The sequence below is a fragment of the Astyanax mexicanus genome, chromosome 9 (assembly GCF_023375975.1).
Source record: "Astyanax mexicanus isolate ESR-SI-001 chromosome 9, AstMex3_surface, whole genome shotgun sequence".
Classification (NCBI taxonomy): Eukaryota; Metazoa; Chordata; class Actinopteri; order Characiformes; family Acestrorhamphidae; genus Astyanax; species Astyanax mexicanus.
The window spans coordinates 13,977,539-14,004,162 of NC_064416.1; the positions used below are offsets into that span (position 1 = coordinate 13,977,539).

Genomic DNA, 26,624 nt, shown 5'->3' on the forward strand with positions numbered 1-26,624 from the left:
AAATCAAGCCGTTCAGCTTGGCTTGATGGCTTTTGATCCATCATCCATCATCCTCTTGATTTTATTCCAGAGGTTTTCAGTTTGGTAAAATCAAAGAAACTCACCATTTTTAAGTGCTCTTATATTTTTTTTCCAGAGCTGTATATAGTGTGTATAGTGTATATAGTGTGTACAGACAAGAATGAGGTGCTTACTGTTGAATTTTCTACAGCAGTAAAGTGTGAGTAAAGTGTATAAAATGCAGAATGGAATACTATACAGCACCGTGTGTAACAGGTTTTAATATAGTTTGTTACTGTTATACTGTGATATAATTAGGAAATGTTTCAGCACGTACACATTTACACACACTCACACTTTCCCTGCCTCCCTCATTTACTCAGTCCCTTCTTCCTCAGGTACTCCTCCTTTTTCTTTAGGAGGAAGGAGATATTTGTGATCCAGTAAGTGGCTGAAGTGGTGCAGTGGGTGTCAGCATGTCTCTAGTTGCACGCTCTGGTTTCTTCTGTGTCCTGCCTTATTACATTTTTACTACTTTCACCTCATTTATCTGATGGAGGTTCATGGTGTGACTGGGTTTCATGTTGCGTGCGTGCAGTGCTGTGTGGGTGCTGCTAACATCATCACTGATCACTGCTGATCTCTCAGTATCTGCCTTTGATCTTCATGTTGTAGAGTGTGATCTGTGGGTGTGTGGACGCTGGTATATGTGCTGTAGTCTAGCATTCATGAGTTCTAATTATATAGACGATGAGAATGACTTATTACTAACTGCATCAAGGCCTGTCACAGTGATTATGTAATTGACATATTGGGCAGTATGTGTACAGGACCTCAACCTTCTGCTAAAATCATTATTTTATTTTTTTACATATACTTACCTTTTAGCCACTAACAGTACAGCCAACCTTAAAAGCTCACGTTTTTTTGTTATACCTTTTAGGTTACATACATTTAGGGGTGCACTGAATATTTGAAAAGTATAACAACAGAATAGTTTATACTGAACAATAGCTAATGTATTATTGTTTATTGTTATGGGCTGATGCTACACACACCAGCATTCTGAGCTTCATAACTTCATAAGAGACAGATGCTGACATCATATCAAACATCAAGACAAATACTCTGTCGCTATCTGTGCCAATGCAGACACGTACACACAGTATCGGCCCTGGCAATAGAAAGCACTGATACCATGAAGACATTACTGTTACGCATGCACAGCACTAGTGTGGAAATATTATGCTTTCCTACTTGCATGCGTTACTGCATTATGCCTATTTTTATTTATTTTTTTACTCTAAAATGTTTACAATGTATTCTTTCAAGCATATTTTATCTTATTTGAGATAAAGAACACACATTTTAACAAAATGATCTATAATATGATCTATAAAATGAAACACTATAAAAATTGGCATTTTTAAGCACCTTGTGGTGTAGTTAACCCTCCTGTTATGTTCATTTGTCAGGAACAGCAGTGATGTTCCCGTGACAATTTGACCCAGTGCATGTTTAATTATCCAAAAGATGTCTAAAACCAAAATAAATCCTAACAAGCAGTGTGAATATTTCATTACTAACTCCATTGCTAATTGCTAAACAGGTAATGGGTTTAATTTGGATAATTCTTTCTAAAATACATGTTCAAATTTTTCAGTGTTTCACTACTTCATTACTTTTGATAGACCAACAATAGTTTTATATAACATTGAAACAAAACATTGCAATTTTGTGTTAGCTTTTGTTTTTGCAGAGGGTGCTTGCAAATGTGAGATGAACCATTTTAATATTATGTGTTGATCACTCTAATTAAGGCAGGCAGAAGAAGTTACATACTGAAAAAAAATACTTTTAACTACTTTGCCTAGATCTTCAACCTTAAACTTGACAATTTGACCTGTAACATAACAAGAGGGTTAAGTCAAAGTTAGTATCGGTAAGTGTACTCCGAATTGGCTAATATCTGTCATCAGTATCTGTATCGGAAAGGAAAAAGTGGTATCAGTGCATCCCTTAGTTTTTAGATTAATTTAGGTCATATTGTGCTTTGTTTCCATTTAATACATATTTTCTAAATGTAGATTTTATTTGACAAAAATGTTAAGGATGTTTTCTTTTTTTATGGTGAAAAGTATTCAGTATTCAAAATTTTATGTTTGGTCAGATTTCAGTGTGTCCCTGCAATTATTTTTAACAAAGGCTCTAGAATTTGATTAAATTTGTAATGTAAAGAAATGTTTAAACATGCGTGTAGTCTTGGAGTTTAATTGTGCGTTTTTTTTATTTATGTTTTATTGATTTAGAATACTTAATTTTTTTTTTCTAGTATTCTTAATAATCAAAAGTTTATTGCTTTATATGCAATGGCCTAATGGCCTTAAAGTGAAAATAATATCATTTATCATTACTATTCCTGAGACTAAATAGTCATTTTGACAGTATGTCTAACTGTATTACACATCTGTGTCACATTTTCTCATATTCTCTTTTATTAACATTTCTTTCAGGCTGCTCAGTTATAGGAAATCTCTTAAGTAAGTGGCACACAGATTTTGTTTATTTTGTCTATTGTAGATCTAGTTCTTCATTATTTTGTTGGATGTCTGGTTTATATGTTGAATCTTCATCATGCAGCATGTCTGTGATGTTAAAAGGTCACAGTGCTGGTATCAGTACTCGCTTTGATGGAAAGGGGTGTGGAAAATTGCTTTGTTTACAGTTATGATAATGAAGGTTATTATCTCTAATGCTCTTCTAATTAATCTTCTTCATTCCACTGTTTGTTTCTCTCTCTCTCTTGTGCTCAATTTTAGGCCAATCAGTAAGAAGGCTTTCCTTCAGCACGTGGAGGATCTCTGTGCCAATGATAACGCCAAGTTTCACGAGGAATTTGCTGTAAGTGTATGGAAAAATGTATATCGAAATGTGTGTTTCTCCTGTTTATTGTCACTGTCATGCAGAATCCTTGGAACTTCAAAATGGCAACTTTACAGCTGAAGGAATAAAATCTTAATTTTAATAGAAGCCAATGTACACTGCAAAAAATCCATTGGCAAAATATATATGCAAATTAGGACAAGCAAAAAAATCTGCCAATGGGGTAAGCTAAATTTTCTTATTAAGATTTCTTACAAAAAGTAATGTCTCAAAATGAGTGAAGTAACACCTAAATCAAGCAGAAAAATGACTGTTTTTGGACACAAGAATCAGAATAACTTGATTGCTGCTTGATTGTGTTTATTTTGAGTTCAAATTACTTAAAATAAGGTACAAATTCTAAGTAAGAATGATTAAGACAATTATCCCTAAAATAAGCAAAATAATCTAATACTTACACAATGCTTATTAAGACAAAAAATCTTATCAGAGAATAAAATAAGATTTATTGCCTTAAATATAGAAAATTTCACTTGCTAAGATTTAGTTTTTTGCAGTGTAGAAAGAAATTTCTGAGCATTTCTATTGGTTCATTCATCATTACATTCTGTCTCAATACAAACAACAAATGTCAGATTCACATTTTTTCAAATACTTTTGTATTTATTTTGCTTTTTATGTGATTTTTTACTCATTGTGGGCTTAAATAAAGAACTTTGTGTACACACTTAAAAATAAAGGTGCTACAAGATAGCTCTCTAAGTGATGCCATAAAAGAAGCACATTTGGTTCTTCCCTGATTCAGAGCTCTCACATGTGAATCATGTCACACAGAAGGGAGAATGTAGGAGTCATAATAACTGTGATAAATGTGATAGGTCTAGTGTGCTGTGCGTGTGAGATGATTGATAGAAGATGACGTGGTTGGTAATTGGTGTGATGTCTGATTGGTCAGTGTCCGTGTTGTTGTAGGAGCTGCCGAAGCTTCTGCAGGATCTGGCCACATCTGATGCTGACCTGCCGTGGAACCGCTCCAAAAACCGCTTTACAAACATTAAACCCTGTATGAAGTACACACACTTTGATCTGTTTTCTCATTTTTGTATTTTTTTTTTACATGCCTAATATGTTGTTTTTTTCTCTTCCAGACAACAATAACAGGGTGAAGCTGCTGTCTGAGCCGGGAATTCCAGGGTCTGATTACATCAATGCTAGTTTTGTCTCTGTAAGAATCTCTTTCTGCCGAACAGTTTTTTTTATCTGTTCTAATTTTTTTCCAACAGAATATCATGATATACAGCTCTGGAAAAAAATAAGAGACCACTTCAGTTTCTCTATTTTTTTTTATTTATAGGTATATGTTTGAGTAAAATTAACATTGTTGTTTTATTCTATAAACCACGGACAACATTTCTCCCAAATTCCATTTGGAGCTTTTATTTGCAAAAAATGAGAAATGGCTGAAATAACAAAAAAGATGCAGAAAGTTTAGATCTTAAATAATGCAAAGAAAACAAGTTCATATTCTTATTCAGGTTTTAAGAATTGAGAAATCAATATTTGGTGGAAAAACCTTGGTTTTTAATCACAGTTTTCATGCATCTTGGCATGTTCTCCTCCACCAGTCTTACACACTGCTTTTGGATAACTTTATTCCACTCCTGATGCAAGAATTCAAGCAGTTCAGCTTGGTTTGATGGCTTGTAATCATCCATCTTCCTCTTGATTGTATTCCAGAGCTTTTCAAATTGTTAAGTGGTCTCTTATTGTTTTCCAGAGCTGTATATTATGGGTTTTACATTTTTTTAAATTATTAGTTTACATGTAAAATTTGGTATCAGTGATTAATTATATGTTGTGGTCTAAAGTGCTGCCACTATGATTGGGAAATCCATGGTTTGAATCCCGGTCATGCAGCCTGTCATCAGCTGCCAGAGCCCTGAGAGAGCACAATTAGCCTTGCTCTGTCTAGTTGGGTAGATGGCACTCTTTCCCCTCATCACTCCAAAGGATGATGTCAATAAGCACAAGGCATCTGTGAGCTGATGTATCAGAACCGAGTCGCAGCGCTTTCCTCCAAGCGCTGTGATGCTACTCGGCAATGCTGCATCAGCAGCAGCTCAAAAAGAGCCGGTGGCTCACTTCACATGTGTCGGAGGAGACGTGTGCTAGTATTCACCCTCCTGGTGTTGTTGCATCACTAGTGATAGGGAATATACAGCTGAGTGTCTTTTTATGCTGTACAAGTTTACTACATTTCTATTAAAACAATTGCAGTATATTGCTTTGCTTACAATATCTCAATATATTGTGATTGTAATGTATTGAATTATAGCCCATGCATCGTATTGACAAGTTCTTGCCAAAATACAGGTGTTTTGATGCCAGATCACCCACCTTAAGTCTGTAATCTCTCTCATTTGTCCCTCTCTCTTCTTCTGCATGCAGGGCTATCTGTGTCCTAATGAGTTTATAGCGACTCAGGGTCCTCTGCCTGGCACAGTAGCTGATTTCTGGAGAATGATCTGGGAGACCAGGACCAAGACTGTTGCCATGCTGACTCAGTGCTTTGAGAAGGGTCGGGTAGGTGCAAACGAAACAATGGAGGAACACCTGGCATCTGCAGGAGTGAATATCACCATCTTTTTATGTATTTTAGTAGAAATGTTTGAAATCTGTTGTGCTTGTTGCAGATTCGCTGTCATCAGTACTGGCCAGAGGACAATAAACCCGTCACTGTGTTCGGAGACATCGTCATCACAAAGCTAACAGAGGACGTCCACCCGGACTGGACCGTCAGAGCGCTCAGAGTGGAGAGGGTAAACAAACAAACAAACTGTAGCGCTGCAATGTGAACTACTTATAAACTCTGTTATCTGTTTGTGTGCTCTGGGTCTGGTGTACTTACCCTTTTTCACTTTTTCAATTGTAAGAAAAATCAGATTCACATCCTACCAATATTATATATAAAACTCTTACTTACACATGGCTCATATTATGTCTCATATACTTTAGAGGTGTAAGAAAATACTAGTAGGGGCTCCGAGTGATCCAGTGCTCTAAAGTGCTGGAGATAGCTGGTTTGAATCCCGGTCATGTAACTTGCCATCAGCTACTGGAGCCCTGAGAGAGCACAATTGGCCTTGCTCTCTCTGGTTGGGTAGATGGCACTCTTTCCCCACATCACTTCTAGCGCGATGTAGATCAGCTACTCAGCAATGCTGCATCAGCAGCCGTTTGAAAAGAGGCGGTGGCTGATTCACATGTGTCGGAGGAGGCATGAGCTATTCTTCACCCTCCTTGTGTTGTGACATCATCTGCAATGGAGGATATACAGCTGAGCACCAGCTAAAATTGTGGGAGACTTGGCCAGTTAAATTGGGAGAAAATGGGAAAAAAATCTCAAATTAAAAAAAAAAAAAAAAATATATATATATATATATATATATATATATATATATATATATATATATATATATATATTAGTAGACTATTAGTAAAGTATTGAAATACTGTATCAGCTATCAAAAACACAATACATATTTAATTAATACTTTCTATCAAAAAATTGGTAGTAGACATGGTTTATTTTGCATTGTGTTTAAACCCCTTTTTTACTGTGTCTTCAGATTTTTATATTTATTTCTAGATTTATAATATTGCAATTTTATGATTTATAATATTGTCCTAAAAAGTATGAATACTCCTGCTAATGAATGTGCACTCATTACCCTAGAATTCAGAAGAAAGACCTTTTTGGACAGTAAAGACAGTTACTCCAACAAAATCAGGATAAACTCTTTTGAAAAACTAACTTTGAATAGATTTTTTCTTTTTGGAAGAATCAATTATTGGATGAATATATAAATAATTCACAGAACTATATAAATACATATGGCAGTCACATACAAGGCACACTTTAGACTGGGTCTGATGCACATGAACATATATTTGTCCCTCTGTCCATCTCTCACTTTTTTATTTCTGACTCTTGTCTCTAAGCACGGAGACTACATGGTGGTGCATCACTTCAACTACACGTCCTGGCCGGAGCACGGAGTTCCAGAGTCCAGCTCCACACTCATCCAGTTCGTCAAAGCTGTCAGATCAAACAGGGGCCACGACAACACAACCATCGTAGTTCACTGCAGGTCAGCCACCTGTGCCCCCTGCACTGATATTAACCTCTATAGAGCAAAATACATTAACTCTTTAATGTGTCCAGTCTTCTGTTCACTCGTTTATCTTAATTCTGTATTGTTGTTAGTTAATTATTTTATTACAGAGCAATAACTCTGAATTTTGAGGGTTAACATTAGAGTACAAAGTTTCCATAAGAACCTCAGGGGTGTATTGAGGGTCAAACCTGGTAGAGGATAAATAGGGGAAATATTCACTGCTGATGTAGGTTAGTGATGTCAGGATTTCACAGTTTTATTACAACTGAATCAGGTATGCACAACTATCATTCAGTATTCACTGTGATTTTTCAGTATTATAAATGAATTATCCAGTAATTAGCAGAATTATCCAGTATTCTTTAAAATTAGTTAGTGTCTTCTATACATTTTTCATTATTGACAATGAATTATTCAGTATTGACTGTGGTTTATTATAATATATTTAAATGATACATATATCTATTATAAAAATTAATGATATATGATACAGAATCCAGTGTGAATTATTCTGTTTCCTATCATTTCATCATCATTAAGTATCTGCTATTTATTATTCAGGATCTACTTTGGATTAGTTAGCATGTACTATGAATTATCCATTATCTACAGTTTTTTTGTATTGACCATGAATTATTCATTATTTACAATAAATAAATAAACATAAAGGAATAAAGAGCCCATATCCTATATATTTCTTAAATAACATAATTTCCCACCAACAACATTTGTGTGGACTTATGTATTTTACTGACCAATCAATAAAAATATATATTTTATTAATCAATTTATTTTTTACATACAAAAAGAGAAACTTTTAGTTTCATCATTACATTAGACTTACATTTCCAGAAGGTGAAGATCTGTGTGGTTTATAGGATATAGACCTTCAAATTAGAGCCAACAACCTCTTGGTAATCATGGTGTCAGTTCAGTTGAAACATTCAAATTGGAACATTCATTTACCTACAGTCTGTACTGTGTGTGTTACGTGTGTGTGTGCAGTGCCGGCGTGGGCAGAACTGGAGTGTTTATAGCTCTGGATCACCTGATTCAGCATGTGAGAGATCATGACTTTGTGGATGTGTATGGGCTGGTGGCGGAGCTGCGCAGTGAGAGGATGTGCATGGTGCAGAACCTGGTAAATCAGACACACACACACACACACACACTCACGCTCTGAACAGTGGTTATATTAAAGGTAATGAATCTGATGCTGATCTCTGTGTTCTGTTCTGTCACACAGGCTCAGTATATGTTTCTGTATCAGAGCACTCTGGATCTGCTGACCAGCAAAGGCAACAGTCAGTCCATCTGGTTCGTCAACTACTCCGCTCTGGAGAAGATGGACTCACTGGACGCTATGGAAGGTAAAATAATAGGATCTCTGTTTGTGCTGCTGCCGCAAAAAAAATAAATCAGTTAATGTGGCGGTCTGTATCATGTTGTTTCTCAACCAAAAGCAGAAGCATTTCTGAGTAAAGAAGAGACAAATTGTTATTTAATGGTACCAGTGTGCTGGAACCACCATCCCTGCTAAGCCTGCTAATATATATTTATTCTAAAAACTGGGGTGTTGAGTCGCTTTTCACTGGAATTCTTCTGGCCACGTCATGCGTCTTTACATACTGTCACACATACAGCCTCTGAAAGAGGATCCAGCTCAGTTTTTTTGAATGCGAGCAGCTGGTGGAGCAATGGAGACTTCAGAAGGAGAATTCAGAGCTTAGTAGTTAATTCTCTTATAGTAAAACCAAAGAAACCAAGTTGTGAAGCTTCTGACTGAAAGCTCTCTCTCTCTCTCTCCCAGTTTAAAATGATAAAGGTTATCAGGAACAATAAATAAACTGACTCTTTTTAAAAATCTGATTGTGCTACACATTCAGAAGCAGTGTGTAATGTATAAAGTATAGGTGGAGTGTTGTGTAGCATTCCACACATTTTTAGTCTGAGAGGTTTGGTGATGCAGGTGCCTTGGCATAGCACCTATGTCAATTGATCTTGGCACTGACCACATTACTATCACACACATATGTATTAATTGTATCCACCAAGACAAAGGCAAGATTATCTGCTGCCATTCTGAATCACGCCATGACAGTCTGGCATGACCACTACCAGGTTTCATTCCTGTCAGTCAATTACTTCTGGATTTTTTTAAAGAATGAGTGTAGTATGGAATTACTCAATTAATTATTTAAATCATCTTTAACTTTAAGAGTGATATTGTGAATGCTGTCAATATCTGGATCAGTTATTAATACCATTAATCAGTAATGTTATTCCTAGTGGATGTAATTCCATTTTCAAAATAGAAATATATTTATTCATGTATGATATATGTGTATAGATTAATATGTACATTAAACATATTGGACACTGGCTTTGGACCACAATTCCTTATTATTGCCTCTCAAAAATGACTGTATTTAGTGCTGTGCAGTATGTACAGGAGGAACCAATTTCATTGCATTGCTCTTATGCTATATATATTAGCCTAGCCTGTGGTTATCTGATTGTGTTGATGTCAGTAGGCCTGACGCACCACTGTTGCACTTTTGGCCACTTTTATAGACATTGAATACAGTTGAGTTATTAAGATTTAAAAAATCTTACTTGAACCTGTTCCTTAGGAGGCAGGGAACAGGGGACATAAGATTAGCAAATGTGCTGAAGATACTCACCTATAAAGTGTACTATTTTGTTCAAACATTTCTCTGTAAACAGCTGATATCAGTAATGTGTGAATGTTAAATGGCCTGTTATTAATTGTAATTGTATGTGTTAAAGAGTTACATATTAGTCACCCCTAGTCAGTAATGGTAGCACACATTTGTTTTATGGGTGGGGCTGCAGTGTTAAAAGAGAGAGGAGGGTTGTGGGGGCTAAGACTGAACATGGGGTCTCTTGTTCTCATTTGTTAATGGTGTTGCTAGAGGGAAGTAGGGTTTTTAGGCAGCAGGGCAGCTTTAACCCTTTCCTGACTGATGTTAAGTCAGAAACCCTTCATTACCTTTAATTGGATTTTTATTTTTATTTTGTACAGTTTTTCTTTCTATTTCTTTTCTATGTTCTATTTCTATGCTGTGAACGTAAGATAAAAACACTGGGGATTTGGCACTTACCTTGAACGTATTCATCTCTCTCTTTCGGTGGTAAAGCACGCCTTTAGTCCTTGCACCCATCCACACATAAACCCAGCAGAAGTAACATTCACACTGATGTTTCCAGTTTTGCTGGTATTTTATTTGTTCCAGCATTTCAAAACCCAGATAAATTAAAAATATTTATAATATGCATTATGAATCATGATATTATATATTTTTTTCATATTGCACACCCCTTAAAGATATTCCTAACTGATGTAAATGAATGGCAAGTTATCATCCTTTCAATAAACATGACTCAAGACTCACTTTTTTGTTCTGTTCCCAGGTGACGTTGAGTTGGAGTGGGAAGAGACGACAATGTAAAGGATGACATTGATTCTTATGAACTTTGTCTGTGAAGACTTCACTGACGTCTGAGAGACACAGAACAAACGGATGAACCCTGGATGTAGACTACTGGGACACTGCGGCCAAACAGAGCAAACACAGGCACATCTTTTATCTGACAGCTTGCACACGTACTGTGCATGTGTGTGTGTGTGTGTGTGTAGGTGTGTGTACGGAATACTTATCACACTGCTTCACCACATCCTCCTCTGATTGCTAGGAAGGCGAGTAAAACGCAGTTTGACTGTAAAAGACCTCTTAGAATTATCTGTCACACTAAAGACGTGGTGCACTGTTTCACTGTGCAGCGACTCCTGCACTATATGAAGAATTAGAAGGATTTTGCAGGGCTGAATGGGTAAAAATTCTCTGTATAAGAACTGTGTGTGTAAAAATGCTCACTTCATGCCTTCCCCAAAACCTTTATTTGCAGTACTCTCTGAATTATTATCAATTGGATAGCACAGAGCACCATAAAACAAATAACACAGTAAGATGTAAGACTCCAGATAGCGTTCTATTTCTTGATATGAAAATATTTTTGAGATGATTATTTTTGTACTGGTGTTCCCTGGGAATGTTTGGTGAGTGTTTTTTTTAGGTAGTATTCCTCGGTTTCTAATGTATTTAAGAAACACAGGAACAGAACTGCTTGTAGGATTATTGGAAAGGCAAATGAAACTCTCCTTTTTAACTGGAGAAGTAAATAATAATTTAGCAGACTGGAGTGTTGGTGCTCTAGTCTGAACTGCACGTCTGTTAGAAAGGCATATTTAAATCTTCTTTGTACAAGAAAATGCCTTTTGGGTGATTTAGTAGATGTGGTGAGCCTTTTGCAAAGAACAATGAGTGAAAATACCTTCCTTAAAACCTTCTCTGACCAACTCAGAGTACTGAAATGCAATGAGATGGTCACAGGGGGCCGCATTTCATTTCAAGTATCATAAGATCTTGGTTTTCAGGAAGGCATTTGCTCATTTCCTAATGTAATTAAGAAATACCTAATAACAGGAATAGTGGAGGTGGAGATAATGCTCCAAGAAGAAACAAAGAATGAAGAAATATGTGTGTACAATATACAATATTCCTAATACTTTCCCTCAAAACCTCCTCTGACCAGCAGAGAGGGGCCAATTTTGTTAATTATTATAAGAAGTCCTTCATTTTCAGATAGCAATTTACTCATTTCCTAATGTAATTAAGAGGTACCAGATAGCAGGAACAGAGGATGTTGAAATTCTGCTCTGACAGATACTGATCTGAGAGAGCTGCTCCAGTAGAGCTGCTCGTATTATTGTTAGTAAGGCAAATCAACCCCCCACTGTTGACTGTTGAAAGATCTTCAGGTTGGTTTAGCAGACTGGAGTGGTAGTGCACTATTCTACTGTGCAGCAGCATTTGCACAAATATATATAAAAAGCTAGAAGCCTTTTGCAGCTCACTTAAGTGGTGGTGCACTATTCTACTGTGCAGCGACAACTGCAAAAATACAAGAATTAGGAGCCTTTTTCCAGAAACAGTGGGTGAAAATCCCCTACATAAGAATGAGGAGTGTATGCTCCAGACAATGCAACTATCTTAACTGGTATATTTTACCTAAAACCTTCTCTGACCAACACAAATTACCAAATGCAAAGAGATGGTGTTAGAAGCGGGCATTTAATTTATTAGTTGTTCTGAACATTTCAACAGGACAGGCAAACCAAGCAATTGCCTGTGGTCCCCAGAAAGTGACTGAGTATAAATTGAATTTAACGACAAACTGTGTGAGAGGCTGTTTATATTTTTTAATGGTCAATGCAGGAGCATATAACCAGACTGGAACATGTTCAGCAGTATCCATATACACCATATACAGCTGTTCACTGTCTTTAACAGTAGAACGGATAAACCTGTCTTTTATATCTGACAAGATTTGATTAACCTTACATGTCTTTACTCATCTTAAGATTCTTTATATGGTTCTATTCGTGGACACGCTCTGTCTGTGCGTTGTAAAAGAGAGGAGGCACAGAGCATTTTGCCTTAATCTTGGTCAAAAATTGCTTTGCTGTTTAAACTACACTTACTGTGGTGGGGTTAATTTTGCTTTGGGCCCCCAAATGTCTTGGTCCTGTTAGTAGTGTAAGATCTTCATTTTTGATGAAGACATCTACTCGGATCCTCATGTAACTAAGAAATACAATACAGGTTAAGATAAAGCTCAGAAAGGTACTGCTTCTAGATAAACGCTCATAGGGTTGTTAGAAAGGCAAATCTGAACCCCATTTTACAGCAAAATGTCCTAAGAATCACTTATCAGACTGGACTGGTGGTGCACAATTCTACTGTGCAGAACAAACAGCAAAAATATTAAACATTAGAAGCCTATTTCAAGAATAAATCAGTGAATATACTTTAAATGAGAATTATGTGAACTGCAGTTCTTTAGCCATGCCATATAAACATTAAAATATATAAATCATATTCTAGACCTGTCAAAAGACTGTTCCTGTTTCACATTGTCTACATTTATATCCCTTATTCTTAACACTACAAGCAGCAGATTATGGTGTGATATATCCAGTTCACTCGCTCATGGTCTGTCTGGAAGAACTGCTCTCCTCCGCCTTTGCCCCATCTTATATCCCTCCACTAAAACAGCAGGTTGCAATATATTACATCATTCATGTATTTATTCATGCATTGGTTGAGTAGATCACACATTATCTAAAGAAGGACCCAGCACTTGTCACCTCACTCTGTGTCTTATTTCTACTCAGTTATTGTTTTTGTCATAAATTATTAAGCCAAATGAGTGTTTGTGTCAGGAGCTAGTAATACACGACTTTTTCTGAGTGTATATTTTCAGATGAAGCAGTATTTGTGTTTTAAAATAAATGTGTTTTTTTGTTCTTCTGAAATGTGTAGACTGTCTCACAGTTATGAATATTGGATGAAAAGGTCTCATTACACGGCTTTATTTTCACTATTGATCTGTTTCTATCTGATAACATTATAAGCATAAGGTTTTAAAGCTTTACAGTCCCTATTTTTCAATATTTTGTTACACATACCACTGTTAACACTATTTGAGAGCTGTTGTCCATCAGAATAGACCATGAACCAGCCACTAAACAAGTTTATAAACCAATGAAACAGAAGCTTAGCTCTGCCCACTGTACTGGAAAAACAGTAGCATGGTACTAGAACCATTGAGGTAAAGAAACAGCTAATTTTTACAAATTTAATATGATTTAGAACACTTTTTTAATCCTGTTTTTTTAAACTGTTTAGGGATTTGTTTTTTATAAAAAGGTCAATATAAAATATAAAATATTACACACAGGTTTCCAATGCAATGGAAAAAAAACTCTAAATAATTAAATATTTTTGCTAATTGGATTTATTTGCTATCTAGATTTTATAGTAGAATATTACTTTTCTGTGTATTACAGACAAACTAAAAACAGCATTTTTTATTCATCACTAGAGATAATTCAGGTCTGAAAGGGTTAAATATAGTATTTTTAAGCCTGTCGTGATTATTGTGTTAACCACTTATTGTACAGTATTTGGATATAATTTTAATCTTCTTTTTATTTTTGGTGTGTTTTTCTTATCCAGGAGAGCGCATTAATGTGAATGAGCTAGTGTTTCAAATATGATTAGAATCAAGAATCAGTGATTTTATTTTTAATTTTTTCCTTATTTACGACATTTAAATATATTTATATTCCAATCCCAATTTCTGACTGATATTAATAAGCAACAGTTAGTTAATCTTAATTCTATTATTGGTATAAACGATTGTAACATTACAGCAATCTTCTTCATCACAATTATTTTTGGGACAATGTACTGTCTAAAAAATGTCCATGTCCACAGTTATTGTGACAGGCTTATTTGTATGTTACATTTATAATTTGTCCTGATTTAGCTTCTGTACAGCTCTGTACAGCTTCCAGTGGATCTGTTAGTTAATTTGTTAACTAAAGTAGGTTGCTGTTCCTTTGAGTTAATGCAATATTAAGCTGTAGCCAATTTAAGCACAATCTGTCACAACACATCCAGCATCAAGCCTTTGTTCACCTGCTACGGATTGCATCAGTGAAGCACCATCTGTAGCAACAAAGCTTAATTGCACCAGATGTGAGATCTTTTACTGTTAGTTTTACAGAGTTCCAGAGCCACACGTTTGTGTTGTGAGTCCTGAGTGTGAGTGGTTACATTTTGGCAAAGGTGTTGCTGTATAAACTGAGATTGTTAAAGGAGAACTCCGGTGTAAAATGGACTTTTGGTGTAGTAAAACATGATAAAAAGTACTTTCCTTTGTTGAATAGCACACCTCCGCTCTCCCACAGCTTTCTGAGATCCAGAAATGTTGTACTTTTTGCCCAGCACTCTTTACAATGACCGTCTCGGAGCATATATTGATAATGACAGACATATATATATATACATGGACTCTGCATAGCTTAGCAGCTGGTGCCAGGAGACAAGCTAAGCGGAGTCTATGTATATATATATATATATGTCTGTCATTATCAGTACAGTGATGGCGGCGCACAGAGCTGAAGCTTCTTGTGCACTTTTTAAGTTATTAAGGCCTCGTTTTAAATGTCAGGGCTCTCCAGATTCTAACAGTGAAGTGTGGAGCTACTTTGAGCTGGATAACAGTGTTAAAAATGATTTATCAGGGCACATTATGACCTGTGTCACCCAGTCTGAAGGGTGTTTGAACAATCTCGGAACGCTGTGGGAGGGCGGAGGTGTGCTATTCATTAACGGTAAGTACTTTTTATCATGTTTTACTACAAAAATAATTTAACAAGTGACATTGAGGCCATGTTACCAGAACCTTTAAAAACATCCAGAAAACTTAAACATTAAGAATGTTAGTTGAAATGTTCAGAAAACATTTTACTAACCAAACAATATTAGCCCACCTTAACCACACATGGAGCCCATCTAGGCTTTATTTGCAGTGTAGAGCCCAGAAGGGCTCGTGTTTAAACGCTCCTGGTGCCATTACTGACCATGATCTGGCCCATCAGTGGACAAAACTTTTTGTTTTCCAGTTAAACTACACTTACAGGCCCCACATGGGCATGATATCAAGGTTAGCAGGATTTAGCTGACTGGGGTTGTGGTGTAATATTATGCTGAGCAGCAACACTCATACAGATGTAATAAAATGACATTAAATGCCTTTCACCAGGGCAAATATGTGAAAATCCCTACATGATAATGATGTGTGTATGGAATGTTGAGCTGAGCTGTAGATCTCTGCAACTCCTCCAGAGTGACCACTGGCCTCTGGCTGCTCCTCTGAACAGTGTTCTTTTTGCCTGAGCTGTCAATAGTCATGTTTTTATTAGGTTTGCAGTTGTGCTGTACTTCTTTCATTTTTTTTTACATTACATTAAATTACATTTGGCAGACGCTTTTGTCCAAAGCGACTTACAATAGTCAAGTACAAAAGTAATAGAAGTTAAAGGTAAAACATCTTTAGATAGGGCTTAAAGGAGGTCGAAGGGAAATAATGGGATGGAGGAGTAAAGGAGGGGAAGAAGGAAATGAGGTTAGAAGTAGTTAGTGTGTTAGAGGTGTTAAGAGAGTAAGTGCTCTTTGAAGAGCTCTGTCTTTAGGGGTTTATTAAAGATCGCGAGAGATTCTCCTGATCTGGTAGTGGAAGGCAATTTGTTCCACCATTGGGGAACTCTGTATGAGAACAGTCTGGATTGCTTTGTGTGAATGCTGGCAAAGCGAGGCGACGTTCATTGGAGGAGCGCAGCGGCCGGGATTTTCAGATAATTGGTTGAACAGTGCTAATGTTAATAGCCTGGGATGTTTTAAACTTTTCCACAAGTTTATCTCTGACCTGTCTAGTGAGTTTCTTGGTCTTCATGATTCTGTTTTATCACTATTGTTCTCTAACAAACCACTGAGGCACTTGACCATTTTCCTGACTGTTCACTTGCTGCCCAATATATAGATGCACCCCTTGACAGGAGCCAGATAATTCATGTTATTTACTTCAGCTGTCAGTGGTTTTAATCTTATGGCTGATTGCTGTATATGAAGAAGCCTGGAGAGTTTTCTTCACTTCATGCTGTGGTTCAGTGTGCAGTGGAGAAACCTGCTCCTCGGTTTCTGCTGCATTATTGCAGCTCCTTTAGAAATGAGAGATGATGGATGAATGTGGAGGGCTCAGGATGCTGCAGTACTGAAGGGTCTGTATATGAGCCTGTTAGTGAATGTTTCACTGCTTCAGTCTGCTCAGTCAGAGTGTACCATGCAGATTCTGCAGTCCCATAGAGAGTTACCAGCTTCCTGCAGATTATTACTGGGGGCCAGCTCTGTCAGTGCTGCTGCCAGAGCTGCACAGCTTTACGCTTTGAAGTAAGTGTCTTAGCCTGGTGTAGACATGGCGCTCTGTGTGAGTAATCCAGTCAAAGCCTGTGTAAAACTGCTCTTCACTTAGTTATAATCCCTGATTTAATTGTATTAGAGCCTGAAGAAGGACACAGGTTGACCGGGACTTCAACGCTTGATGCAGAACACGGTGAGATGCTCCTATAATTAAAATAGTTATGCAGCATTTATCATCATTAATAACCCATCTATTACCACCAGAGTTCAACTTTAGAGTTTCTTTTTAGAGTTTCTTTTAGAGTTTCTTAAGCTAAATATGTTTATATACACGTATCAATGTGCACGTTAGACGTTTCAGAGACAGATTCGTTCACATTACACACAGATACAGCTCACTTACATTTGTGAATGTGAACCGTCATTATAGCCAAATCGAATCTGATTTTTTTGGCTTTGAGCAATGTAATGTGAACGTAGCCTAAATGTGGCTCAGTGCATTCATTAGAAGGAATTTCCACAAACATTTGGGAATGTGTATGCTTCTTATTTAAAACAAGCTGGCATACAGTATATGTCATATATATTTTAATCTCCTTTTCCCAAATTTCCATTACTTATTTGGTCCCCAATTTAGAAGGCCAATTACTTCATACTCTCATTAGTTCTCAATGCCACAACAGTAGAAAGGTGAACACTAGCACATGTCTTCTCTGATACATGTGAAGTCTGACTCCGCCTCTTTTTTTTTGAAGACACAGCAACCCAGCTCTGATAAAACAGCATGCCTGTGCTAACCAACATTACACTAGGAGTGATGAGAAGAAAGAGCACCTCTTACTGTACCACCCAGAGAGAGCCTGCCTGGCCAGTTGTGCTCTCTCTGACTCCGGCTGCTGATGGCAAGAAATTCAAACCGATCAAACCAAACTTACTTACAGAATGAGTCACATTATTTTGAGTATAGCCTTCATTTTCACATAGTTTCTGTTCTTACATAAACTTTCACTGTTGCTCTGCTTTTCTTTTACCTCATGAAGTATCAGATTTTACCCAGTCTTTAAAGTCAGCACACACACAGACACACACCGACTGTGTATAGATTTTCTCCTTTAATGGATACTGAGCTCTAAGTCCAGTGGCATTGCATTTACAGTTTGTGCATGAGTTGCTGTACTGTAGATCAAGTGTCCATACAATATAAAATTTCATGACAGTGCTTAATACAAATATATCTCTTTTTTTTTCTTTCTTCAAAAACAAGTAACGAATGACAGCATTGATTCTGAAGGCCATATTCTGACTCGACATGCAGTTTAATATCTGAGGGGTTTTATATTTGGATGTCAGTCCGAGGTCAAAACTGAAAAATGGGTATAAATAAAGTAAGGAAAGTGTTTGTGTGTGAGAGTGTAAGTGTGCCTTCAGTCAGGATATGGCCCAGGAGACAAATAAGTGTTGAAATAATACTGGATATTTCCATGGTAGTTAATTAGCTAGCATCTGTGTGAGATTCACCCGGTTCACCTGAGGGCCTTAAAGTCTACAGCTCTGAGATGCTAGAAGACAAAACGCTGCTGTGATGATTCTCTGAACGTAACAGAAACACTAGAAACTCCAGCCTTCTGTTAAAACGTCTTTGAATCATGAAAAAGCAAAAGATTCCAGTTATGTATTCAGCAGACTGGAGGTGATAAATTAATATATTCCCAATCAAACAAACTCGGCTGTGCAAAAACATCACAGTAAAGCTATTCGCCCCCTTTACCCATAAGAATAAATAGAATGTTGTACATAAAGTATTTTTTGCTATTTCTTCGTAATGACATCATTGCTGATCTCCCCTCGTACAAATAAATAAAATATCTCCATAGCAATTCAAAATTAAATATATAATAAAATAATATAGAATTAATATAGAATCCTGATCGACGATCCCCACAGAACAAAATAAAAACAGTTAATATTATTGTAATGCATCTAAAATATACTCTGTTCTCTCTGTAGTTGAACCATGTGCTCATTATAGATATATGCATATTCATATGCTCAACTCTTATGACATGCAATACAGAAAACATGGCAAACACAAACATGATCCACAAGTAAAATTCAAAACACAAGGTATTCGAAAGTGATAAAGTAAAAAAATCTTCAACAGTTCAACTGGAAAAGGGTTAAAACCACAGGCATCGTCTCTGTCGAAGCCCAGCAGATTATCCGTCCTTCACGTGAGCCTGGCGTGTCCCGTGCAGGCCCGATCACAGTAAACGCTACATAGACGCAGAACAGAAACGATACTAGAACAGGGAGCTCTCGTCAGTGCCTGGCAGACGTGTGTGGAACATAAGGTGATTACTGATCATTTACAGAGGTGTTGGTACAAATATGAAATATTGTCATTACAGGAGCTGGCGATGACAGCTGCCGTGAAGTCAAGGGAGGGCGATTTCCTTTTCATGCTAGAATGGGGAGAGAGAAGCTTACAAAGCCATCTTCATTATCTCCTGTATCTCATGGATTATACAGTACCTACACATACACACTCTGATACGCTACCCTGTGAGTCTGTACATAACTCCATAACTCTATAACTTTATATAACGTGCTGGAAGATCACAGCACTGTTCTGATAATTGAACTGACATCAACAGAGTTCATCTGAAATCTTATTAGACATTTTGAGAGTCCTGAAAATTACGACTACTCGTGGTCTCCTCGCTATACATTAAAGGTTATAAAGTCCAAAAGTTTAGTTCTGCAGTTCAGGAAAAACTGCTGTAGAAACTCAAATGGAGATAAAAGCTCAGGAAAAGAAGAAGAAGAAGATCTGATAAAACTATCTACTCTGTATCTAAAATACTCATTTTTTGAGGCTAGGAGGCCTTGATAAACAATTCTGTGACTAGATGTATTTTATGTATAGAAGAGTGAGCCCCTCTGCAGGTGTTTAAGGAGTACAAAAGTGTGTGTGTGTGTCGTTGCTGGAGGGGGAAGGATTTATATGGGGTTGCTTTATAATATTGTTTGTGAATAGAAAAAGGTGGGTAAATAAATGATGAGCCATGACAGGCTGTATTGATTGACTGTAGTGACACAGCCAAATGCTTTGTGTATATATGTATATACAGTATACACATACACATATACAAAGATATATATATACATATATAGATATATGTATATATATTTGTGAGCTCAGACCAGACTACGCGTCCCACTGGAATACCTGCGCTGGCTGAGCATGTGTTGCGGAGGGGGCGGAGTCGGAGGGCAGAATTGATGCTTGTGATGGTATGGAGGTGGTGGCGGTGGGAGGGGTGGCTGCTGGGACCCGCCCTCTCTCGACCTGATGGGCGTGGAGACGGCCGACTGGATTAAGCGGTGGGCAGGGTTCTGGCTCAGGAACGCCTCCACGCGGCCACGGCCTGCAGAGTCCACCACGATCACCTTCACGATCTGTTGGCACTGGATGAGTGTGTCGGGAGAGATGGTGAGGGCGGAGCCAGGAGCAGTGCTAGGCAGGATGGCCAGCTGTTGCTGAGCGCTGGGCGGAGCCAGGGGGGAGCTGAGTTGGTACGTTTGGAGCCTGTTGTGAATTGACACCTAGTTTAGAAAACAGCCAGAAGCAGGAAGCGTTATCAGCCTGGCCTGCAGCACTCTCACGGCCCTCCGGTGCGGACGAGACAAAGATAAGGCCATGCCACGAACCATGCAGGAGCACAGACTCACACCACACACACTCTCACACACTCATACACACACAGTCTCATTATCCCACCTCTGCCACACTTCATTTACTCCATTACTCCCTATGAATTTTCAGATATGAATTTAGCAGCTGTTTTAGAGCAGCAGTTTAGAGCTGTACATCATTAATATCAACCTGTTACAGCTTCCGTATGTTACAGTAAGCAATCATGCAGCACCAGCAGTTAGCAAAAGCCATGACAGGAAGGCCCTATACTTCAAGTCTTGCAAGAGTGTAATAAGAGCTTAAGGCTAGAGGTTCTCACTTCTGGTGCTGGAGGACCCATGCTTGTACAGTGCTTCAGTGTTTTCCTGCTCAGAAGATCTAATCATGGACCTAATCATATCTCAGCCTAGATCAAAGGTAGGAGGTAGGACTGGGCGATATGGTAAAAATAGTGTACAATGATTTTTGACGAAATTTCACGATACATGGTATTTTTTATAATTTTTATAAATGTATTTCTAATTTTTCACATTTTCTCCCAATCTACCTACCCTGCAGGCACATAACAGTATTAGACGTTATCCTAAAGTAAATGTTTAGACCAACATGACCAACATTCAACCTGAAATTAACATCTACTGATGCTGGTGACCAACTGAGTAGGCCAACTGTCCCACCCTTTTAGCTGCTAGTCAGCTGTATATCCCCCATCACAGGGTAAAGACTAGCACATGCCTCCTCCGATACATGTGAAGTCAGCCACTGCCCCTTTTCAAACTGCTGCTGATGCAGAATTGCTGAGTAGCATCACAGTGCACTTGGAGGAAAGCGCAGTGACTCGGTTCCGATACATCAGCTCACAGACGCCTTCTGCTGATCGACATCACCCTGAGTGATGAGTGGAGAGAGCACCATCTACCAACCCAGAGAAAGCAAGAACAATTGTGCTCTCTCAGGGCTCTGGCAGCTAATGGCAAGCTGCATGACCAGGATTTGAAACAGTGATCTCCTGATCAAAGTGGCAGTGCTTTAGGCTGCTGGACCATTCTGCACCCCCCTGGCATTGAATCAAATACTAAGTACTGTATGTTTATGTAAAATATACTCCAATGCAACCAGTTAAATGGACTAAGTTAGTGTTGTTTAAGTACTGATGATATCCTTCATATGTATAAATAAGAAATCAAAATTTGCTTATTCCTGAACAGTAGTTTAGGGTCAGGTTTGGTCTATCAAAGATACACACATTACAAGATACACGAAATCTGTGGAAAAACAGAATGATTAAATAATGACATTTATGCAGCAACGTTTTTTGTGAATATTTCTCAGAGCATACAGTACAGTATTTTAATAATTAAAAGTAAGTTAAATGGGAACAGCACTATAAATGCAATTATTCATTTTATTCATTTTCATTTCTCACAGAAAATCTATCTTAGACCAGGTGCTTCTAACCATACCAGAATCTACAAAACAAAATCTAAATAATTGCAGAACACAAATCTGCAAGTCTCACCTCCCACCCATTTCTAACATACAAAAATCTGCAGGAACATAAATCTACAGGTGTGGAGTCCAGTAGTGGAGTCCTGTGGAGTTCCCCTGTCATTTAGTGGTATCTAGTGCAGGCATCTGTGATCTAACATATGTTTTATGAGCTATTAAATGATGTTGCATCAGTTCAGACTGGCATCAGTTCAAAAAGAAGCAAGCGGTTGGTTTGGAGGAAACATCTGCTAGGCTTTACCTAAACAGACCTAGTTATTGGGTGGGAACCAGAAATAAGTACATTTTAGTGCAAATTAATTAACGGAGACACTGAGAAAAACGCTATACTCTCCTCTTCATTTCTTTATGTAATTTAATATAATTATGGGCTTATCACACTTATTTTAACTCTTTAAATAAAGGCTTGTTTAAAGTAAGCTGATTACTTTAATCAGATGTCTTAGAGCAGAGAATCCATCAACATGTGCAGAGCAAGGGTTCATCAGGACCAGCTCTGGTTTAAGGGAACAGCAGGTAGTGGCAGGTAGCTATAGGGTTTTATTTTAAGTTTTTTTTTATGGTGTTTTCATTTCTTGGTGGGGTTGGGGGAGTTTGGCTGGGGGAAAGGACACCGAGGGCCTGGTGTCTCTATAATGGTCAGGTGCAAACAGACAGATTGTGTTTGGAGGTCAAGAGGTCAAAAGTGATTGAGGCAGTTTCGTACTCCACAAGAGGGAAACAGAAGGACCTCAATAAGCTTTTAACAAGCAACATTCAGGACATTTCATGCCAACAACACTCTTTCAACAAACACACACACACACTCTCTCTCACTGTAGTTTTGTATCTACACTTATCGTCAAAGAAAGAAAATATCTGCAAAAATAGTTGCATCCAGAAGGAAGTATCAAATTGCAATGGAAGGAGGATAATGATTACCAGGAACAATCCATTATTAAAAAATTAGACTTAGAATTAGATTTATTGTGTAACCCAAAATGCTAGGTCTCGTCATAGAGTTGTAGAGGTTTCTAATGGTTTTCTGAGCTCTAATATTCTTACACAGTTCCTGCCGAGTTAATGGTAGAGATGAAGGGGTGATTGCATATACTATCACGTCCCATGGCATAGTATCTGTGACTGTAAAGTAAGCGCTTGAGACTACAGCAGTAGGTGGATGAGCATTGTCCTGTTGAAAAAGATAGGGCCACTGGACTTCTGCAGGACCTCTCTTCTTTAACGTAACATTTCAAGTGCATATAATGAAGACCATGGCCCATATCGTAACCCTGTAGTGATGCCCTTTGCAATCTTACACCCCATCAACAGTCTATTTTCATGCCTTGCATCCCTGCTGTTACAATAGCGTCAAAGTTAAGGAATATATTTATGCCGTTGGGCATGGTGGTCTGGAAGTGGGGTGTGTTCAGGGTAATACAGTATCTGGCGTGTTTTTATCTTGGCGGTAAGAAATACAGGTGCGCCGCTGACTAATTAAAACCATGACAACAGTAAACAGTCAGCCGCCCAATCCTATTTTAGCCATTTTAGCCTCAATAATAAACAGAATACAGAATAAAATAATACTGCTGTTCCCTTCTGTGTATCTTCACAGCGTAAACGCACAGGTCAGTATCCTCTGCTAAGACACATACAGTGCTGCACTGTTAAGATACAAACGCGCCAAAGTCAGAGAGCAGCTGGATCTTGCCAAGTGACAAACTGATTGGTTTACTTCACGTTACGCCCAAACCACACCCAAAATTAATTAATTAATTCGAGACGCACAAAAGACGCATTTTTTGTGCCCTCACGACACCAAAGGCATACCGACATGCCCTAAATTCTGCTGCATAGTGCATAATTGACCGATGCGCTATAACACGCTAAAATAGGGCCTCATAAGTAATCTGGCTTTGAACAAAATACATCCACACAGTGACACATGGTCTTCTAGATGTACCGACCTCAGTGCCTCCACACATGGATGTTCTTGTTGGTCATCTCCACCAAGACATGATTACTAAAGATGATCTGCTGCTATTCTAAATCACACAAATACAGTCTGACACGACTATCCACCAAGACTCATTCCTGTCCACTGATTCCTTCTGGTTGCAACTATTGTTTTTGACGATACGTGTCTACAGCTGTTGATACAAACCTCAACTGCGTTGCCTCCTGTCTTGTCAAAAAAATCATGGTCTCCTGTAAATCACAAACACATTATTCTACTCAATCAGGAGAGTGAGGGTTCATCAGTGCTGTTAGAGTAGTCTGATTACTGCACTAGGTGTGTACGTGTGTTTGTACCTGCAGGAGACATTGGTCTATGGATCTCCAGCTGGGTGCCATTGTTCTTAGCAGACTGATTTCTCGCCGCCTGCTGCCTCTCTAATTCCCCTGCGGCAGAACGTACACACACACACATACACACACACACACGCACACACACACGCACACACACATACACATACACATACACATACGCACACAGATATTGATATATATCACCAATATTCCTGAAAGCACTTCCAAACAATGCCGCTAACAAGACTCACATTCGATGCGTATGTGTTCCATCTCTGCTACCTCAGCGATGCTCTCTCTCAGGTCCTCTACAAACTTCAGCAGCTCTTCAGAGCTTTGTGAACAAAAGCTCACCACCTGTTTCTTCTCAGAAGAGAATGGAGACAAGATCGTAATGCCATGAGGGTAATCTGAGAGAGAAAACACACACACACACAGATAGAGGTAGGTGTTTTAGTTGACGAATACAATGTACGGTTGGGTAACATGGACTAGTCAAGTGTCAACATGTGTTTTTACAGAACAATAGACTAGGGCTGTACAGTATGTCCCTTCAGCATAGTCATCACAATGTGTTCTAGCACAATAGTCACATTGCAGAATGTACAGTGCCACATAAGGTAAATTAACCCTTTTACATGTGGTGTTCACTACAGTGAACAGCTATTTCAAAGTTATTATTTTCTATGTGCCTCAGTTAAGAGGACATTTACAAACATCCCTGCAATAAGTGCAAGTGCAACAAACTATATGATAAACTAAAATAGCTGACGGAAGATCTAAAAGTCCATCAGCTTTTGTTATTTCTGTAAAAGTGTAAAGGGCAATATTTGATCTACAGCATTAAAGTTGACTTTTTTTATTTGTAAAATACAGATTTTTTTACTCATTATGCTGCAATATTTGCAAGTAAACGCTAAAATATATGCTGTCTGTTAAAGTTGAACTCTTAAATTATTACATAATAAAATAAATAGTTGTTTATCAGCATAAAAGAAGAATAAAAACATTTGGGAAATAAATCCTGAAGTATGTTCATGTACATAATTCATACAAGAAAGGGCTAAATTATAAATGCCGTTTGATTTAATTTGCCTTTGACAGCTTGCTTGATACTTAAGAACACTAACTCTACACTGTTCTCATTTCTATAATATAAAATCATATATCTACCAGGGCCAGATTAGATCTTTATAATATTGTTTATTTTACTCATATCTTAGATACACAAAGGCCTTTTCAAATATCATTAAACATGTTGATTTACTGACTTCTATTATATCTATTAAATCTAACCAAATATCACAATGTACATTTTTTCAAGATTGAGATAGCATTACAGCAACTATTATACTCTGATGAGCCATAACATTAAAACCAACTACCTAATAATGTGTAGGTTTACTTATGATATCAAAACAGATCTGACCCTCAAGCCATGAATTTTACTTGACTTCTAAAGGTGTCTTGTTGTACCTGTCACCAAGACATTATAATTATGATCTTAGTATGGTCAAAAAGTAAGCAGCTGAAGATGTGAGGTGGTCTCTCTATGAGCATCAGTGAGCCTTGGGCACTAGTTTCACTGCATACCTGGAACATCACACAAAAAAAGCTCAGTATTTTAGGGATGTTCTGACCCAGTCAGCTAGCTGTCACAATCTGTCACTTGTAAAAGTGGTTCAGATCTGTACATCATGTTCCTCAAACGAAGTGTGCAGACATTATCCTGTTTAAAGTCACTTTTGTTGCCCAGGCAGAGCGATTTTTCCTTGGGTGTCCATTACTCTCTCATGGGCTGTGTTGAGAGATGCATCAGCCCTGTTGTCTGGTCACTATGACTTGGCAAAAAACTACTGAACCAACTGTTCTGCTACTTAATGTAAATCTGAATATATCTCAGAGCTTTACATGCTCTGCTGAAATGAGATAATAAACATTATTCATATCATCTGAGTGGTCCTAATGTTGTGGCTCATCTATCCATTTATCTGTCTGTCTGTTTAGCATTTTAAATATCTATCATATACTTTGTGTTAGAATGCTTACACTCATTCTCAAACAGGTGAAACTGCATCCCCAGCAGACCCATGGCTTTACAGAACGTGTACGTGGCGGCACTTTTCTTCTTGGGGCACAGCTTCAGTATCTAACAACACAAACAGAAACACACTCTCACTCAATGTGCACAAGAATCTGTAAGTAAATACATAT

At 37.8% G+C, this 26,624-nt stretch overlaps 2 protein-coding genes across 6 annotated transcripts in view; one reads left to right on the forward strand and one right to left on the reverse strand.

The window, feature by feature from the left end:
- ptprq (protein tyrosine phosphatase receptor type Q) overlaps positions 1–13,500 on the forward strand; it is a 79,815-nt gene extending 66,315 nt beyond the window's left edge. Inside the window, exons 48-58 of one of the 4 annotated variants that reach the window (XM_049483614.1) lie at positions 399–443; positions 2,514–2,540; positions 2,820–2,901; positions 3,856–3,946; positions 4,032–4,108; positions 5,332–5,466; positions 5,577–5,702; positions 6,886–7,034; positions 8,067–8,202; positions 8,308–8,431; positions 10,497–13,500. In XM_049483614.1, the coding sequence (XP_049339571.1) occupies positions 399–443; positions 2,514–2,540; positions 2,820–2,901; positions 3,856–3,946; positions 4,032–4,108; positions 5,332–5,466; positions 5,577–5,702; positions 6,886–7,034; positions 8,067–8,202; positions 8,308–8,431; positions 10,497–10,534 (1,030 nt within the window). In that variant the 3' untranslated portion in view covers positions 10,535–13,500. The remainder of the gene's footprint in view (positions 1–398; positions 444–2,513; positions 2,541–2,819; positions 2,902–3,855; positions 3,947–4,031; positions 4,109–5,331; positions 5,467–5,576; positions 5,703–6,885; positions 7,035–8,066; positions 8,203–8,307; positions 8,432–10,496) is intronic. The other 3 variants (XM_049483613.1, XM_049483611.1, XM_049483612.1) reach the window with 3 other exon arrangements.
- A 4,505-nt stretch (positions 13,501–18,005) lies between these two features.
- Positions 18,006–26,624, reverse strand: part of iqsec3b (IQ motif and Sec7 domain ArfGEF 3b) — a 48,977-nt gene continuing 40,358 nt past the window's right edge. Inside the window, exons 11-16 of one of the 2 annotated variants that reach the window (XM_022679518.2) lie at positions 26,460–26,559; positions 24,662–24,820; positions 24,414–24,503; positions 24,265–24,308; positions 20,142–20,518; positions 18,006–19,374 (exon numbers count right to left, since the gene is read on the reverse strand). In XM_022679518.2, the coding sequence (XP_022535239.2) occupies positions 19,275–19,374; positions 20,142–20,518; positions 24,265–24,308; positions 24,414–24,503; positions 24,662–24,820; positions 26,460–26,559 (870 nt within the window). In that variant the 3' untranslated portion in view covers positions 18,006–19,274. Of the gene's footprint in view, positions 19,375–20,141; positions 20,519–24,264; positions 24,309–24,413; positions 24,504–24,661; positions 24,821–26,459; positions 26,560–26,624 lie in introns of those variants that run through there. The other variant, XM_022679519.2, reaches the window with a different exon arrangement.